This window comes from Sander lucioperca, chromosome 1 (genome assembly GCF_008315115.2).
Source record: "Sander lucioperca isolate FBNREF2018 chromosome 1, SLUC_FBN_1.2, whole genome shotgun sequence".
Taxonomy (NCBI): Eukaryota; Metazoa; Chordata; class Actinopteri; order Perciformes; family Percidae; genus Sander; species Sander lucioperca.
The window spans coordinates 18,724,682-18,743,838 of NC_050173.1; the positions used below are offsets into that span (position 1 = coordinate 18,724,682).

General features: G+C 42.3%; 1 protein-coding gene across 1 annotated transcript; it reads left to right on the top strand.

Annotated features, from left to right (window-relative positions):
- The first annotated feature begins 12,804 nt into the window (after positions 1-12,804).
- Positions 12,805-17,976, top strand: amer2 (APC membrane recruitment protein 2). Its single transcript, XM_031301323.2, has one exon. It carries the CDS (start codon positions 12,986-12,988, stop codon positions 15,059-15,061), a length of 2,076 nt encoding a protein of 691 aa, XP_031157183.1. The 5' UTR covers positions 12,805-12,985; the 3' UTR covers positions 15,062-17,976.
- The last annotated feature ends 1,181 nt before the right edge of the window (positions 17,977-19,157 follow it).

Below are 19,157 nucleotides of genomic sequence, written 5' to 3' on the forward strand. Positions count from 1 at the left end.
GATATTCTTAACAAATAATCATATTTCCCTACATGAAAACCCACAGGAAATCACTTTTTTTGGCACCAGAAATATTTCATCTCATCTAAAGGCTTGAATCCAGCCTAATCTGAATGATGATTTTGCTCCAATGTAAGCGACTTAGAAAAAAATACAACCTCAAATTCTAAATTAGTAAAGATAATCTAGCACTGGAAGCTACGCTGAACCAGAATTTTGCTGCACTACTAACTTCATCGGACTAAACACAGTTTTGATTTAAGAAGTCATTTCCCTTATTCAACTATTACTGCGACGGTGGACAAATGGGCTTGACGTGCAGACCCTGAAAAGGTTCAGCTGTTAACTGCCACCCTCATTCATCATTTAATCCTATTTCACATCTCACATTGATTAGATAATCTCACTTACTAAAGTGAATTGATCCCCAAATCCTATTGGTCGTCTGTGTCTGTCATGTCAATGACTGATTATTTATGACAGCTGACCCTGATCCCGGGTCACTGTCACAGATACTCTTGGGACAATGTGGAAGGTCAAAGTCTGCGTGTCTAAGCACCAGTGGTGGAAGAAGTACTCAGATCCTTTACTTAAGTCAAAGTAGAAATACTCAATTATAAGTAAAAGTTCTGAATTCAAAATGTTACTTAAAGTGGCAATATGTAACTTTCGGTTTGTGATGATTCTAGCGGCTGCTTTGGACAAAAGCAGCAGTGTTTTTTGCCACACCTGCTGTCGTAACGGTCTTTTCTTTACAGTGCTTTATTGCCCACTGTAGGCCTATGTTACTAAGTTAGCGTTACCTGGAGGTCATATCGTTGCGATGAATGTTTTGCTCAGAAAGTAAATCATTCATTTACATTAAGAGAATACGTTCCAAATGCATCGTTGGATTTCAAGTGTAGCATACAGTAACTTAGCCTACTTTGGATGTATCGTGAGCTAAACCGGGTATCACTGTCACTGTGTCACGAGCCAAAGTTTTAAAAGATTGTTTAAGCATAGTAACTAAGTAAAATAACACATACTTTTGTTATTTTACTTAGTTACTATGCTTAAAATAACACAAGTATTATCAGTAAAATGTAATTGAGGGAGGAGAAACCTAAACCAAGCTTTCAGAGGAGCTGCAGAAAGTGGGTAAGAGTTTGCCGACGATCTTCATAGATTATTGTGCGGTGAATCATGTCAGGCTGCTCTATAGGAGTCCAGAATCAAAAACTAAGACCAGAAAAGTAGTATAATAGCTGCTCCTCAAAGTATCAAAAGTTAAAGTACTCATTATTTAGAATGGCTCCTTTTCAAAGTGTTGTTATAGAATATTATATTTAGGTTTTATTGCCAACAAATGCATTTTAATGCAGTTCATCAAAGTGGAGCAAATTTTAGATACCATCCATCCATCTTCGTCCGCTTATCCGGGGTCGGGTCGCGGGGGCAGCAGCAGCCAAATTTTAGATACTTATTAGTAATATAGTGCTGCATCATATGTTCTATGTAAAAAGTTACTAGTAACTATAAATGTCAAATAAATGTAGTGGAGTAAACGGTACAAGATTTCCCTCTGAGATGTAGTGGAGTGGGCAAAGTGGAGTATAAAGTAGCATAAAATGGAAATACTAAAGTAAAGTACAAGTATCTCAAAGTTGTACTTGAGTAAATGTACTCAGTACATTCCACCGCTGCTAAACACTGACAAATGCTGGACTCTTTAAAAGGAAATTTAGAAAAAGAAATGTGTTGCTTGGCATTACTGGATAGAAGTTATAGTATGTGCTAATACTTTGTGTCGAAATACTCTTCATAATATTTATATCTGCATAAAATGTTGTAGGTAACAATAAATCAGGATTTATAAGATTAACTTAATAATAATATATTTCATTTTAGGGTGCCTTACCATACCCAAACCCAACATTGCCTTACAGTGCATTTAAAACCGTGAAATATGAAAAGACACCAGCACAGACAATCCCAAAGGTTCCTTTAGTTGCACTCACATCTTGGAGCAGGCCACTTTTCTACACCTAACTGGGTTAGGTTTACTGCCCTTCGGGAATTGGCATTTAGGCCTTAAAGGACAATTCCGGCGCAAAACGAACCTGGGTTGATAACAGCTGTGTACCCACTCGATCGCTCTCTGGGACATGTTTTCATGCTAAACGAATGTTTGTAGCTCGAAACAAAGAAACCCAGTAGTTCCCAAGACGGCGGCCGCCTGTATACGAGAACGCAACTGTCTTTATCATCTATCTTTTTAATAAACTGTCCGTACACTTACAAAGTTCTCAATGCTTCGGTTAACATTTAAGGACCCTCATTATGCTACCGTTGAAGTTTGGTGATATTTTGAGCCTTTTTAGTGGTATAAATAGTGATTTGTTTTTACTTTCCCTGTGCCCCGAATACTAGCGTTGTAAGCTAATCAGCGGTCCGCGCTAGCTTGTTTCGAGCTACAAACACATTCGATTAGCATGAAAACATGTCCCAGAGAGCGATCGAGTGGGTACACATCTGTTAATAACCCCTAGGTTCGTTTTGCGTGGGATTGTCCTTTAAGTTCACATTTATTTTCGAGCCAGACTGTGTATTTTGGCTATATTTAAAAACCATAATAATTCAGTGTTAATTCCAGACCGAAGTTGTAACTTTGCTTCATATCGGAGCTCAGAAAGGATTTGATCTTCATTGGATTGGATTTACTGTACAAGCAAACATCTCCCTCAATCCGATTGCTGCAGAAAGACGAGAGTTAAAACCTGGAGGATGTCAGCATACAGAGTGAATGTGCGATGTGTGTGTCTCTGCAAATCCATTATTGCCTACGTATATTTTATTTGTGCAGTGCTTTGCGCCTCACTCAAGGAAACAAAACATGCTTTCACAACACCAGAGACTCAGCCTGTGTGCTTCTAAATACTTTATGGAATTTGTGCTTGCAGCACTGGCAGTGAACTAGTTATTTCTGAAACACCACTCTCTTCACTGTCCTCACATACTGCAGGAATAAATGGGAGTTTTGTGCTTACATATGCATTCACACAGCAATCAAACAAAGTGACCATTGGCCTTAGACAAATCAATGTCTAATGAGCAGCTACAACAACTTGCACACTTGCACAACTTGGACTGGCAGTGCAGTGTGATGTGTACACTCCCTGTGTCAGCTTTCTCCAAAGCTCCATACTCTCTACATTCAGAGGGAAAGGGGCAAAAAAAATTGGCCCCCAGAGTACACAAACATGTAGAAGAATGAAGAATATGGTTTTTAGCAACCTTAGTTTCACTTTACATACAGTTGTGTTCAGAATAATAGCAGTGTGTTTAAAAAAGTGAATAATGCTCAAAATCCTTAGAATAGCTTTTAATTCCATAATATCAATGCATTGGGAACACTGCACATTCAATTCCAAATCAAAACATGACCAAAATTGATCAAGTTTGTGTTCTACCTTCACAGAAAGTGAAGAAAAAGGAATATTAGGCTGTTCAAAAAAATAGCAGGATTTGCATTTTTCTTTACAAACTCAAACATTTACTGTATAAACTGAAAAATGTCTCAAGGGTTTGCTTTACTTTGAATCACTGCCTTAATATTTAGTTGCATAACCATTATTTCTGAGAACTGCTTCATATCTGTGTTGCATGGAGTCGACCAACTTCTGGCACCTGTGAACAGGTATTCCAGCCCAGGACGATGGAACTACATTCCACAATTCCTCTGCATTACTGGGTTTTGCATCAGAAACAGCATTTTTGATGTCACCCCACAAGTTTTCTATGGGATTGAGGTCTGGGGATTGGGCTGGCCACTCCATAACATCAATCTTGTTCATCTGGAACCAAGACTTTGCTCGCTTACTGGTGTGTTTTGGGTCATTGTCTTGTTGAAAGACCCATTTCAAAGGAATTTCCTCTTCAGCATAAGGCAACATGACCTCTTCAAGTATTTTGATGTATTGAAACTGATCCATGATCCCTGGTATGCGATAAATAGGCCCAACACCACAGTACGAGAAACATCCCCATAACATGATTTTTGCACTACCATGCTTTCCTGTCTTCACAGTGTACTGTGGGTGGCTTGAATTCAGTGCATGGTTCAGTGCACGTCGGACAAACTGTCTGCGGCCCCTAGACCCAAAAAGAACAATTTTGCTCTCATCAGTCCACAGAATGTTGCACCATTTCTCCTTTGGCCAGTCAATGTGTCCTTTGGCAAATTTCAACCTATTCAGTACATGTCTTTTTTTCAACAATGGGACTTTGGGGCTTCTAGCTGATAGCTTTGCTTCACATAGCCTTCTTCTGATCGTAACAGTACTCACAGGTAACTTTAAGTCTTCTTTGATTTTCCCGGAGCTGATCATTGGTTGAGCCTTTGCCATTTTGGCTATTCTTCGATCCATTCGAATGGTAGTTGACCGTTTTTTCCCATGTCGTTCAGGCTTTGGATGCCATTTCAAGGCATTTGAAATAATTTTGGCTGAGCAGCCTATAATTTTCTGCACTTCTTTATATGTTTTCCCCTCTCCAATCAACTTTTTAATCAAAGTCCGCTGTTCTTCAGAGCAATGTCTGGAACGACCCATTTTGCTGAGTATTTCAGTGTGAAATGCACTATAACCAGCATGCACAACATTTGCTTCCTTCCTTCCTTAAATATGGGCCATAACTGACACCTGTTTCTTCACAGAATCACAACACTGCTATTTTTTTGAACATGCCCCTTTCAATTACAGATTCAATTACACAGAATGAGCAGCATGCATGTCATGACTGTTGGGGTTGGTTTTCTATGACTCATTACACTTACTAGTAAATTATTTACCATGTAGAAATATCACTTCTACCAGAAAAAATTGATTTATGAGGTTAGTGATGTTGGACTGCTATTATTTTGAACACAACTGTACATATTGTACCTCTCTCTGGTTCTCTCTTAAGGTTTCTCCAACCTTTTTATTCAATTACATTTTTTAATTTGATGAATGCCGTGTGTAAAAGAGGCTTTATAATGCCTTCAATCAGAAACAAGTTGTAGCTCACAGTGTTCAGTTTAGTTAAGTTAGTTAGAGTTGCTTAAATAGGATTAATTTAAAGCTATAGTGCGTAGTTTCTGTCTCCCCCATTAGGAATTCTAAGTAATGACAACAACACTGTCGGCGCGTCCACATGATACAAGCCTTCCGTAATTCACGCTTAGATCGGTCACGCGCTCCCACCCCTCCCCCACGCAGTTGCTAGTAGCCATGGAGGATTAAAAAATATGATGGAATCTTCAGAAGAGGTAATTATCTTCACTCGAGAGTGTGCCCGCGAAAGTCACCGGACGACACTATCTTCTAAACATAGCCATATTGAGAAATACAGAGAGAGTTGTGTGGAGCTGATAGTCTTAATTAGCTCTGTAGCAACTCATTTGGCAATGGCTTGAATGTTACGGACGTTCATTAATATCAAAAAGTTACTCACTAAAGCTTTAATTTGCAACATCAAAGTACTGATAAGAACAGTAATTATGGGGTGCCCTGGTAGCTTACCTGGTTAAGCGTGTGCCCCATATTCTAAGGCCCAGTTCTTACGGCAGCGTCCCATTTTTGCGTTTGACCCAAATCATAAAAAAAGAACTAATTATTTGCTTTAAGGCATCGTAGTTTTTAAGTGACATGCTTTCTATTTGGATAGTTGACAAAGTCAGGTTAATGCAACACTCCTGTATGCCACTACTCTCGCTGTTCGAGAGTTCTTCCTGTAGCCACCTTGTGCATGTTGTCTCACATTAAACATTAAGGAGTCTCTGGGGGGGCTCTTCTGGCGCTCTAAATCATTCAGATGAGTACTGCACGCCATGCTGGGAGAACACTCCCGAGGACAAGGAGCTAATACTGTAATTCCACTCAACATAAATGCTAGTAGTACTCATGTAAAATGTCCATGTACCATATACACAGACAGCCCACATGCATACTGTATACATGCACACACTGTATGTTAATGGTGCATATGCAGGTTGTGTCTGTAGTGTAAAATGGTTTTGGGTGTCTCCCTTTTCTACAGACAGAACTCAATGTCAACAGCATGTTGAATTATTAGTCATTGGCAACTGCACTTCTCTATATACACACACACACATACTATATACTCGTATAATTCCTTACTGCCTTTCTGTATCACATGACTCATATCCTGTTGTGAAATATAGCCATTGCATATTTCTTTATAATTAGTGTGTGGCATGCACATAGAGAAATTAAGACCTTTTTCATGGCATGAATTTGGACTTGTTATGGTCGAAAAAACGCAGGTATAACTAATAACATTAATAATGGATCTGTTCCATTTAGTGAGCCAATACCGAACAGCCAGCATGCATAAATCCTGGACTTTGGAACTGGTATACCTAAATGGAACACTACCGTCAGTAATATTATCAATTAAACATGTGCTTTTTATGCTATGATGAGCCAAATTGTCTGCTGCAACAAAGATTTAACATTGAAAATATTTCATTGAATCAATAAATAATGCAGGACTAGACAATTATTCAGATTATTATCATTATTATTTATTTTACTTTATTTTATATATATATATATATATATATATATATATATATATATATATATATATATATATATATATCTAATACAGGCCTATAGGAAAAAGGTTAAACATGCTCATAGAGACATTGTTACAGCCTTTGGAATGTAAAAGTGTTTGGGGAGTCTGTGCTTAGAAGGCCTAACGACAGTTAGTACCACTCCCTGTTGATTAATAAATTAACAAGAGAGCACAGGGAGGTAATCCTGAGGGGTTTAATAGGTTCACGTACACAAACATCGACATGTGCGCTGACACACACACACACACACACACACACACACACACACACACACACACACACACACACACACACACACACACACACATTATATCTTAGTTTAATCTGGAGCTAGAGGACCTTCTGTCCTAAACAACCTTACAAGCCGGACCCTAGTGATGATGATAAAAAAAGTGTGTGTGATATGAAAAGGTTGGGTGTGTGTGTTTGCACGGTATAAGTGACTAATAACGGACAAGCAGCTACACCTGTGCCTTGTTTGCATTTCTAATCTTTTGCAGACATACTGTGCGTGTATTGTATTGTACCGATGCTTCAATACACATCAAAGCACTGGCAAAGACTACACTGAAACTAAACTATGGATAGTTTGTTGGTTTCATTGTTCTCATTTCTGACAAGTGTCATACACTTACATGCACACCTGATCTTACTTAAACTAGCATTGCTGTCTATACAGTATACAGGCTTTACACTTCAAGCATATTTCATTTGTGGCTACACTCAAAACACTCGCTGACATTAATGATTAGGGTGTATGATTTAGTATTGATTAGCGCATTGAGGCACTGTTCAGACTGTTGAATTTGTCATGTTAACGCCTTTGTCCTATAAGAGTGAGGGCACAATCAAGGGAATATCACACAATAGACTTTTGCTTAATTGTTTGACTTGATCCTATGATTTGATTCAGCTTGGTTTTATCCTGCGCGTGTTTGTGATACAGTAGTAGCCTACAGTAGTTGTAAACAAGGTGGTGCTAGAGCATTAAGAAGCATAATGTGTTTGAAGTGGCAGATTTGCAGTTTTTATCTTTATATATTAAGGTTGCACTTGGACTATGTATTTAAAAAATAATGATGTAATGGTTTTGCTGAGGTTGGAAAGATTGGTACTAATTTTTAGAAGGACTAAAGTGGATTAAACAAAGAAGAGACTGTTGAGACATCATATTCACCATTGGCATGATCTCATGATAGTCAGATAATCAAAGTTGGATGATAAGGACACACACACACTAATAAATCAAGATAATTACATCATGATGTGGAGACAGTGGAATACTTTACAGGCTACTGTTCACCCACTATAGCTGCCGTGAAAAAAGAATAGACAAAGGCATTGCCTTTAACTAGAAATGATTTGCGTGTTATAAAGACGCATACTCGCTATTTTGGGTGTTTATCAACGCCGTTTGGCCTCCATTGACTTACATTACCTTGCGATTGCGTGTGAATTGTCGCCGTATGAAAGGCCGAAAATCCACGTGAGGAGGTTGGTTGAGGTGGTGGATGGGTAAAACACAGGACTTTCGCCCAGGAGAACGGGGACCGCGTCTCGCGTGTGGAGTTTCCTTTGTGTCCCTCGTGTGATGTTTCCTGTCCACATTTGTTCTTTTCCTAAACCCATGCAACCCCGTTCTTCTTTTCCTAATCCAAACCGTTTTTTCTTTTCAACCCAACCCTCACACGCCACGTGGCTTTAGAAAGACGTTGCAGACGGCAGTCAGCTGTATACAACGTAAACATACACGCAGACAGCTGAAAATGCGTACAGATAACACGCTTCTTGGCTTTAGGAAAGTGGTTTGTATGTTTACGCAAAGTCATGATTTCATGTTGCAGATTGGGCAGAGAATGACACAAACAGGCAAGTTACAAAGGGCTGTTTCAATTTTAAAGGTACAATATGTTATACTGACAGCTATTGTTTTAAAATAGTTAGTGCAGTACAAATTAAAAATAGCTACTGGAGAGAGTTGTCTCCCCTGGCCCCTCCTCCCCAGACTCGAAGTTCACGGAGGTTGCCAGGCTGAGACCGCAGCATCCACAACAATGTTGCTAGACGCTTGTCTCACATAGTCAGCCCATGCTCATGCGGAGCGCTGTACCCAACTGACAGACACGCTTTTTCGGCTTAGAATTACGTTAGGAACCGCTAAAAATAACACTACCTTGCCATCCTCTCCACCCGACTGAACACACTTTATTTGCTTAGAATTACGGCAACAATCGCTAAACACACTGCAAACTCATGGTCCTCTCTTCCCAATTTACAGCCCCCCTCTCTTGGCTTAAAATAACTCACCGTTGTTGGCTCCGGCCGCTGAACAGGCTACACGTTGTAAACAGCCGTGGCCCGCTTGACTGGTCCTCCGGTAACGTTAGCATTTAGTAGGGTTAGCATGGCGGCATTAGCCAGGACCAGTCAGGATCACTTTACTGGCTGTGTCTTAATTGTTTTTTCGAGTAACCAACTCAGGTACTCTAGCTATATAATTCAATGTGAGTAGACAAATGTTGAAATGACTTAAAATGCCCGTCCCTTGTAGCCGTGATAAATTAGCCTGAAGCTAATACTTACCTGTTCAGGAGGAAATTAGCCAACTCGGCGTCCTTTTGGGCTCTAAGCTCTCTCCATCTTTCAAATACATCTCCAATATTTACCCGGGATTTGTTACGTCTCTGGTCACACAACTGTTAGAAACATGCCAGGTTTTTTTGGTCGGGTAGAATCTATCTCCGTTGATCCTGTTCGTTTGTTTGCTTCTTTCATGGCTGTACTAACGTTACAGCTGTTGTGCGCTGGGTTTATGTTTTTACAGGTATATCTGGCAACCCGGCCTGGCTGTCAAACTGGGCAGTTGATACTGCCAAAACACAAATAGTTTAATTTCAAAAGGAGAAAATACTGGCATTAGCATTGTTGTCAGAAAAGATAGTATTTCAAATTAGCATGTTTCCTTAATATCTGATGATGCACTGAGGTCATTTTTGGCTTTATTACAGTAAATATATTACATATTGGACCTTTAAGGCAACTGATGTCAACTCAATTACCATATCAGGAAGACCTCTGGTATTCAAATGTAGCCTACATTCAGCATCTTATCATAACATTATTCATCCCTCCATCAATCCATTCCCTCTGCCATACACACATACACACCTGTCAATGAATATTTGCATCCTGAGGCCTTTCGCTAGCAGAGCATGAAGAGTTTAGAAGCACATTCAGCAGCCACATGCAGGTATTATGCAAAGGACACACACACACACTATGCACACAAGCTCAGACAAGCCATATGGTTAGAAAACACAGTAAGACAGGCAGAGAGAAAATGTCCTCTAACTGTCCCACTTAGTGCTGAGCTTCACTCAAGGGGCTGAAATGGGAACCCTATTTAGACAGATGGGGTGTGTGTGTGTGTGTGTGTGTGTGTGTGTGTATAAAGATAATAGGGTGTGTGCTTTTCTGTTCCTGGCGTGTGTGTGTGTGTGTGTGTGTGTGTGTGTGTGTGTGTGTGTGTTTTTCTCGCTTACAGTTAATGGAGAAAGAAATGAATCATTAGGTTGTGAAGAAAGTTACATTTTTGTACAAATATCCATAAAAAGCTTGTGGACCACAGTTCTTGTTACATAGGGGAGTAGCATCTTCATGTTGTGATAGTTAAGCCGAATATTTACTTCAAAATGTAAAGATCAATGTCAACTCATGCTGTCTTTATGTATTTGATTTTTTTGTATTCATTGTTTGGAGTAAATACGTATTATCCTCTAAACCCTGTTGCTTTCCCTGCCAAAATAGATTGTAAAAGCGAGTACAGGTTGCCAGATTTATGAAAATGGTCTTAATTACGGAATATACAAATATTGCATACTAGTAGTAATGCTTTACTTTATTTAATCATCATAACAACATGCATTTTTTCCCTAAGAACTCAGCAAAAACCCTTTGTCTCATCGTGTGATATCTGAGCCCACTCATCAGTCTCCACTCTTAGCCAGCCATCTGCTGCTCAGAGTCAGCTTCAAGTCCATCCAATAGCCGGCTGACCTGCTAGCATGGCTATAGGGCATTCTGCTTGAGTGTCTGATGTATCTGAAAACCTGCTGACTGGGCGACTGACTGACTGGCAGGCAGACAAACAGGCTGGGTGACTGACTTGTTGGCTGAGCGGACAGATTATCTTTCTTATTGGGGGAGAGCATAAGGAAGATATGCTGTAGCGCTTCACTCTGAGGAAGCCCTCAGAATGTGTTTGTGTGGGTGTGAGCTTGTCTGTAGATCTGTGTGTGTGTGTGTGTGTGTGTGTGTGTGTGTGTGTGTGTTGCCTTGGGCAGATGAATGCAGACATTGTTTGATAGCAGTGAGCTGGAAGAGGAGAGCCTGTGCCCAGAGCAACTGGGTAGGAGGAGGAGAGAGAGAGAGAAAAGGAGCAGGGGAGGGAAGCAAGGAGGGGAGAGGAGGTTTGTAAGTGGGTCGGGGTATCAGTGAGATTCATGGGGGGTTGGGATGATAGAATAGGCAGTAAAAAGAGCACCCACAGTGGATCACGCTCAGCATGAAAATGGGGAACTCTGGGTGAATCCACTGCAGGCGAGGATGACATATATTTTTTGGAAGAGATACCTTGAAAACAGTGGCTCAGCAGGAGAGATGGGGAGCACTAGTTTAAAACCTCTTCTTTGTTATTTTTCAGGGCATGCTTTAACACATCAATGAACGCAAAGTTTATCTTCACACATTTGCAGAACCATTTGTTTCATTAACATACTTTATCATATGTATATTTAAAAGAATAAGAAAAGGAAAATAACAGCAAGGCAATAAGTTAAGGTTACACACAGTGAACACTTTATTGTTCTGCATGCCCACAGAAACTCTGCTGGTTGCCAAGGTAGACACTAACAGTATAGCTAATGTAAAAAGAAAGATTATAATGTTGACGGCATGAGTGGTTACAAACACATGGACACACACACACACACACACACACACACACACGCACACTTAGGATGATAGGATGACAGTTAGATGCGTTGTCATAGCTCTCAGACACCTGGTCTTGTATATCCATATGGAAGAGGGCTCGAGGCCATATGGCCTATATGTCTGGGCCAAACTGTATTGGAGGCATGAGGCGTGTGTGTGTGTGTGTGTGTGTGTGTGTGTGTGTGTGTGTGTGTGTGTGTGTGTGTGTGTGTGTGTGTGTGTGTGTGTGTGTGTGTCTGTGTATGTGTGTGTGTGTGTGTGTGTGTGTGTGTGTGTGTGTAATATTTTTTTTTTAAAATCATATCCTGGTTTAAACCCACATACTGTTGAACAGCAGGTCTTGTATTTGAGTCCTCTAATTCAGGCTTCTGACATGCTTATTTGCATTTACTTTGAACTTTTCCATGCTCTCACACACACACACACACACACACACACACACACACACACACACACACACACACACACACACACACACACAGGGCTGGGTGAAGTAAGTAATGCTGATAAATGTATGATGTCAAGCCACTGTTTGCACGAAGCTTTGACATGACTTACCTCACAGGATGATACAGTATGACACATCTACTAACAATTAATTCAAAATATTCATATCTAAAACTTGTGCTAAGTCTGCTTTTTACTTGTTCGATTTTACCCACCTTCATGGCCTATGTTCCACAAACATATATAAACAACATCAAATCTAAACAAGTATGCATGCAGTCTTTATAATGAGCCATTCCACTCTGTCTCATGATCCACTGAGAAAGCGCACTTAAACATATTGAGCTTGTGTCTAATCCGTCATAATTCATCGGTGGGTGCATATCTTTAGGCCACTTACTGAACACACTAAGACATGCAGTACAAACCCACACAGACACACATGCAGGGATGAAAGCAGTGAATGTAGGGCTTATAAATTGATGAGTAGTTAAAACAAAAGAGCAAACAGTGCATTGGTGACAGGGAAGGTAGAGGAAGAGAGGAGGAAGAGGATGGGGGAGGGTGTGGAGGATAGACACTGGCGCCCCGCCAACGTTGACGAAAGCTGCTTAGCCCACCCAGTTGCCATGGATACAGTAAGGAGCAGCTCCCAGCATGTGTGAGAGAGAGAGAGAGAGAGAGAGAGAGAGAGAAAGAGCGAGAGAGAGAGAGAGAGAGGAGGGGGGAAGGCAGGCAGATAGACAAAACCAGCAGGCAGGCGTTAGAGCAAGTCAGAGTGGGAGTGATAGAGCACCAGACAGCAGGGTGAGAGAAAGAGAGGGCGAGTGTATGTGTGGCCAGAGAGAGAGAGAGGACAGAAAGGCAGCTAGAGAGCTTGAGGGAGACGATAGAGTGGGAGCGATAGAGTGCTAGATAATGGAGGTGCAGTCGGAGTGTGTGGAGCCTCCTGTGGCCCCTCAGTGTGACCCCCAGCCCACAGGGAAGATCAACAAAGCTGCCTTCAAACTCTTCGGAAAGCGGCGCACCGGATCTGGCATGGCCAGCTTCTTCTCCTTCAGGAACAAAGGGTCTACAAACAGCGGGAACAACGGGAATTCTGACAATGGGAATTCTTTAAATGGAAACGGCTCAGTGGAGTTAGTTAGGAGCAAAACCCACGATGGACTAATGAGCTCTAACAGCGATGCTGATGGACAGAGAGGGGAAGGGCTTGCTATCCTGGAGGCGGGGCCGGTGAGGTCCCTCAGCAAATCGCTGAGTTTCTTTTCTCTACTTCGAAGAGGGAGTTTTAGATCTAGTGAAAATGGAGGGGCGGGGCTTGTCAGAAGAGGGAGGGGCCTAAAAGGCTTTTTTAGCAGCATGCGATGGAGACGCAAGGAAAAAACAAACGAGGGAGAGGGGGAGGAGGTGGAACGAAAGACAGAGAAGGATGGAGATATTGCCGACTCTGAAAAGGTAAAGGATATAACTCTCACCCTTGAACCGCCTCCGCATCATCACCAAGTGGATTGTGGGAATGCAGAGGCATCACCTAACCCTGAGACTCTCAGTACTAGTGTTACCATGACACCCCCACAGTGTGTTGCCATGCCAGGGCCATCTGGTGAGCCAGACTCCCCCTTTCCTTACACACCCACTGACTCGCCACTCCGCCCTCCCATCCAAAAAGCCAAAGCCTCAATTTCCAGCCTCACCCCCTCTCTCGCTACACCCCCTTTGGATCGTTGCAGCACAGGTGACCCACCCTCAGAACCTTCGGTGGATCGCCTCTGCTCTCTCCTCTTTACTGACGTCACATCCCTCAAGAGCTTTGATTCACTGACAGGCTGTGGTGACATTATTGCTGACGCAGACGAGGAGGGGCCAGTGGGTAATGGTGGCAGTGGCACCAGCAGTAGCAGCAGTGGGGGAGGAGGGGGGAGTGTGGGAGTAGGTGTTGGGAGAGCTGTTGGTATCACCAGTGCCATATCTCGGGGCTCCCCAACCAAACCCCCTCTACCTTCGCAGCTGACTCAGCCCATGTTTTCGGTTTCTGCAAGCTCCGTGCCTTCTTCCCTCCCAGCCCGGGCCCGGGCGCCGCCTCCACCACAGCCGCACCCACCCGGTAGTGGTGTGGTGGCCTACATGGGTGGAGGGGAAGAAATGGCAAGTCCAGAAGGTGTGGACGATGCAGACATGCAGGGGCTCTGGCACATGCTGCCCTCCAAAGGGGACAGCTCCCCTGCTTTGCCCCGATCACACCAACCTGCCTCAACCACCCCGACTTCAACTTATCCCCCACGTGCCACCTCCAACCCTGCCAGCAGCCACCTGCCCTCAGCGCACAGGAGCGCAGACCGAAAGGTACCCCAGGTGAAGGCGTTGGGGCTCAGTAAGATTCCTGTAGTTGGTGCAGCAGGAGGCCGGGCAGCTAAACCCCCCCTCCCTCACACACATGGCCGTCATCCCACATCACCTGGTGAAAAAGAGCCACTTAGTGATGAGGGTTACTGGGACACTCCCTCTGCAACGCCCACAGCAACACCTGATGAGAGCGGGCTGCAGCGAAACCAGAAGATGGCCCTATCACGCGACAGTTGCTCTGGAGACCACCTGTACGACCTGTACAATGATCCTGAAGGAGAGGATGAAGAGCAGGAGGGAGATGAAGATCTAAAAAGTACTCCCTCTCCATCCACTGAATACAAACTCAGCCCCAGCTCCCAAACAACTCCTCCTTCCTCCTCCTCCTCTTCCTCCTTCCAATCAATGAAAGGCAGCACCAGCCTTCCAAGGGAATCCAAGATCCCAGTAAGTAGCAGACAAACCCCACCTCCCCACTCTGTAAGCCAGTCAGCCCTCTCGTCTGTTCTAGAGGCTGAATCCCCTCCACCAAAGATCCAGGCTCAGCCTCCCCCAGCTCGCACCAGAATCCCTGTATCCAAGGTGCCAGTCCGTCGTTCTGGAAACAAACCTGGCAGCACAACCAGAGGAACTGCCCACAAGAAGTAGCTCCTGTCAAACGGGTGATTCCCGCCTACTAACTTATGGACTTGAGTGTGCATCACTTTAGTGCTGTTTATGCAGAGCCAAAAGTTTTCCCAGACCAAGAAAAATGTTGAGCTGTAGAGTTAACAGCCTATAAATTCCTCTCGAATCTTAAAAGCTCTCATTCCTTAAGTGTTTTGGCTTACGACAGGCTAGAATAGAATAAGTGGTTTTGTTCACTTGGGAAAGTCACGAGGAGACTCCAAAAAGCTGGGTTAACACTTCACAGCTCTCACTGGAACTTTGGAGGTTGACTTTTGACAATCCATGGACACGCAATAGACACATTTGCCTTGTAACTTCCTGGAAAAGCTCCTGACCTGCTGAAAGTTCAACAGCTCATGACTGCACACTGCAAAAACAGAAAAAAGCAGAGCACCTTTTATCTTTTACATTTTTCTTATGGAACGCCACATGGCATAACATAATTTGCTCCCACGGACCTAATCTAATCAAAGTTTGTCATCTTGTCTAATCTGTAACAAATTACCTCCTAATCCTTTAATGTTAGAGCCAAAGTTTTTAAAAAAAGCAACAATGGAATCTTCATTTCAAACTCTCTGATGAACATACTCTACAATAGCCACAGCCTGGAATAACCCACCTTTTTTGTTTGTTGTTGTATGTGTTTTTTTTGCTTTTTGAAGATGGTCTTCTTCTGACCGCACACTGATTATTAAACTATGTGCAAAAATATGACTGAACACTGAGATCTGGTTTTATTACTTACTTACTTTGCAGCTATGTGGCAAAGCTACCCTGCAGATGGCCGCACAATATCTTGTGGGTTTTTAGCTTCAGCCTGTTGCATCTGGATCTCACGTATACACCACTGCATCACCCGAAGTACATCCATAGAATCTATTCTGTCTATCTCTGGGATTTACAACTGTTGAATTACCAAGGAAACCTGCAAAATTATCGCAATACTCGACCTGGAGGGATCCCTTGCACTGATGCTTCAATACACACACACACACACACACACACACACACACAAAATCAGACATTCACACAAACATTTCCTCTCCCTCTCCGCATGCAGTGCCACACATACAGTTCAAGGCACAAAGGTCAGGGAACATCATCTAATACTGAACAACACCGTTCAACATTTGGCACGGTCTTCTTAGCTACACTGGATGACTTTTTTCTCTAAGGACACACTATTTTTTCTAGTTAGTACTTTCTTCTTCACTGGATTTCATACTGTTTTTTATAGTATCCTCCTTTCGTCCTACGTCATACTGTTTGGATCTTAAACTGTGATTGCACCAGCTTCCCAATGCTCTACTTTCTGGTCTTTCTGTTGTGTTTCTGTTCATATTATACAGGCTGATGTGAGTGGATGACAAACCAGTTTTAGACAGGCAGAATATGCCTGTAAGTGTTTTTTAAATAGACTGTGACCCAAACAATTCTATCAGGGTTTAAGATAAAGAAACGTAATTACCTTGATTACATCTTAAAATACAAAGCCAAACTTGGGGTCTAAATCAGCTCCTTTACCCTTCCTCTCCTAGCTGTTGTACTAACAGTGTGCAACTTCAGTCTAGTAACCATTGCAGCTGTGTGCAAATCTGAATGTAGCTTGACATCATAGTAGATCATTGGTCAGCTGTGTTGGTCTGTTTTCCTCTTTCTCCCTCTTGTGTGGGGGCAAGACAAATGGTGGAGTTTACTGTTTTCTAAGTCCCCCGTGCTCTGAAAAATGAAGACAAACTACTGCACAGTGTGTCGAGCCTCGCAAAGCACCACTTGTTTTAAGAATGAGGGGGTGTATTGCAGTCCTAAAAGGCCTTTGTATGTAATTCAATGAGACAAGTTACAGGGAGCAGAGTGTCCCTACCCTTCAGTTACAGTAAAGAAAGGGGTTTTCGTAGGAAAGACATTTGAGAGATCCCAGATTTCTCTGATCCTAACCACAGAGGTACCAATGACACCAAGGGTCATTCTAGTTCATGATAGCGTTCCATCTCATTTAGAATGTGAGGATTGATCCAGAACACTGCTCCGGGTTCAGATATCTTTTCAGCCCCCTGACAGTGTAGTGCAGGACAGGCCATGGGGTAACCTGATCCCAGGTCTGCAGTAAGTGTGCTTCTCACCCGATAAAAAGGACAGGCTATAGGTCATTTGGGAGGAAGAAAAAACTCACGTGACTTATTGTTTTCTCTGCCTAGACTGTGCTCTTCCCTCTCTTGATTTAATATGCAATCACTTGTATTTACTCTTTTTTTGCAAAAGAGTGATTAGTTGGAAAAGGATGGTGACTAAAGGTAACTTTTTGGTAATTGAAATGGGCAACAATCTAAACCTTTAAAGCATTTCTGGTAAAAACAAAAAGAAAAGAGTATTTTCTTCAAACAGCAGTGGTGATGCTTGTGGATTGTTGACCAGTCCAAAAATCATAATTTTACATTATGACACTGCCACCAATCAAATGATACTAATGTTAAGATTAAGAGTGAGTGGGGAGCTATGACCTGGGTCATTATGCATCATATTGTAACAGGTTTTGTTGAGATATGGCGTCCTCCTCGGTTGATGTCCCATCTGTCGGAATTTGGTGTGTAAATAGAACTTGTTTCAAAATGTTCCCCAAGTCTAACAGTGAAAATTGACGTTGAACCCTTAAAGGACCTTGATCTTGTCAGGATTTAGAGAAATGGCGGACCCAAAAATGCAGACAACAGGGCAGTGTTGAGTTTGAGGATTTAATAAATAAAAAGGGATACAACAAAAATAGTCCTGAAGTAAGCAGGCAAAAGTAGTTCCAAAAAAACATTGAAGAAACAAAAGACCAGGCATCAAAATACACTGGAACACCGAGACAAAAGGGGTAGAAATACACACAATGGCGGGAAAACACAAGGCAGGAAGTAAAATAAGACATGACATGGGAGAAACAGACTACAAAATAAAACAGGAAACTGAAGCAAAAAACATGCACAAGGATGAAAACAGGGTAAAATGCAACAGAGAACACAAGAGACAGTAAACAACAAGGAAATGGGGAATAAATTAACACAATAAAACAGGAAAAACTATAACAGAAAACCACAACCATGACAGATCTGTTGCACTGGCCTATACACAGTAATGACATCAACCAAATAGGCCATTCTTTTCTTTCTGATTACAAATCTGGGCCTTTATTTGGTTATTTGCTGCGATGAAAAGCATATTATGTTTTCCTTTTTGATGTTACCCTGTTCACAGTGTGAAATCTTTCCACTTTTCACATTTAATGAATAAAACTCTTTGCGCTGATAGATGAGCTCCTGACTTTTTGTAACCACATTTAAACAAGAACCTATACACTTTAATGTCAGAGGCTTTGTGTACTTGTATAATTAGAGCAAAACCAGATAGAACCTCTCTCTCATCAACTCCCCTCCTCCATCTTTCACCCCCCACAGCCTGGTTGCTTAAATCCCCAAGGAGTAGGTATGGTGGGAGACAGGGTGAGAACAGAGAAGCTTTTGTTGATGTGCAGCATGTGGCATTTGTGTTGTGGCGTCACACTTGGAGAGAGGTCTGCTTGGCTTGGGTGTAATAGGTTATCAATACATTTTATTGATTGCTCAGATGAAAGCCCGATGGATGTGTCATTGTCTGCTGTCGGTCTCTAGTTGGAAAAGATACATAGAGACAGGGACAGACAGCCAGTGTGAGGACAAAGACAGACAGCTGATGCATGTGGATATGGAACCTGTGCGTTCTGAATATAGATGAAAGGGAGCGTCTCATTGTTTTCAGGAAGACACATGTTGCTCGAGAAAGCTTATATGTTGTTGTTGTGGTGTGTGTGCGCATGAATGTGTAGTGGAAGGAGGATTTGGTGCAGTGCGAATCCCCTTTGTAATGGTGCAGCAAAACCCCCCTCCCTCTCTATCCAGCTCTCTGTTTCTGCACGCTGAGGTTTATGTAAAAGCCTTACGTAAGACCATAACACTCACTTGTACTAGCTCACCACATCAAAGCTAGTGATGCTGGCAGTGAGGATGGTGCGTGCTGGTGCCCGCGCATGTGTGTGTGTCGGCTGATCTCATCATTA

Coding starts and splice junctions, on each gene's coding strand:
- amer2 (XM_031301323.2), top strand. CDS start 12,986: ATGGAGGTGCAGTCGGAGTGTGTGGAGCCTCCTGTGGCCCCTCAGTGT.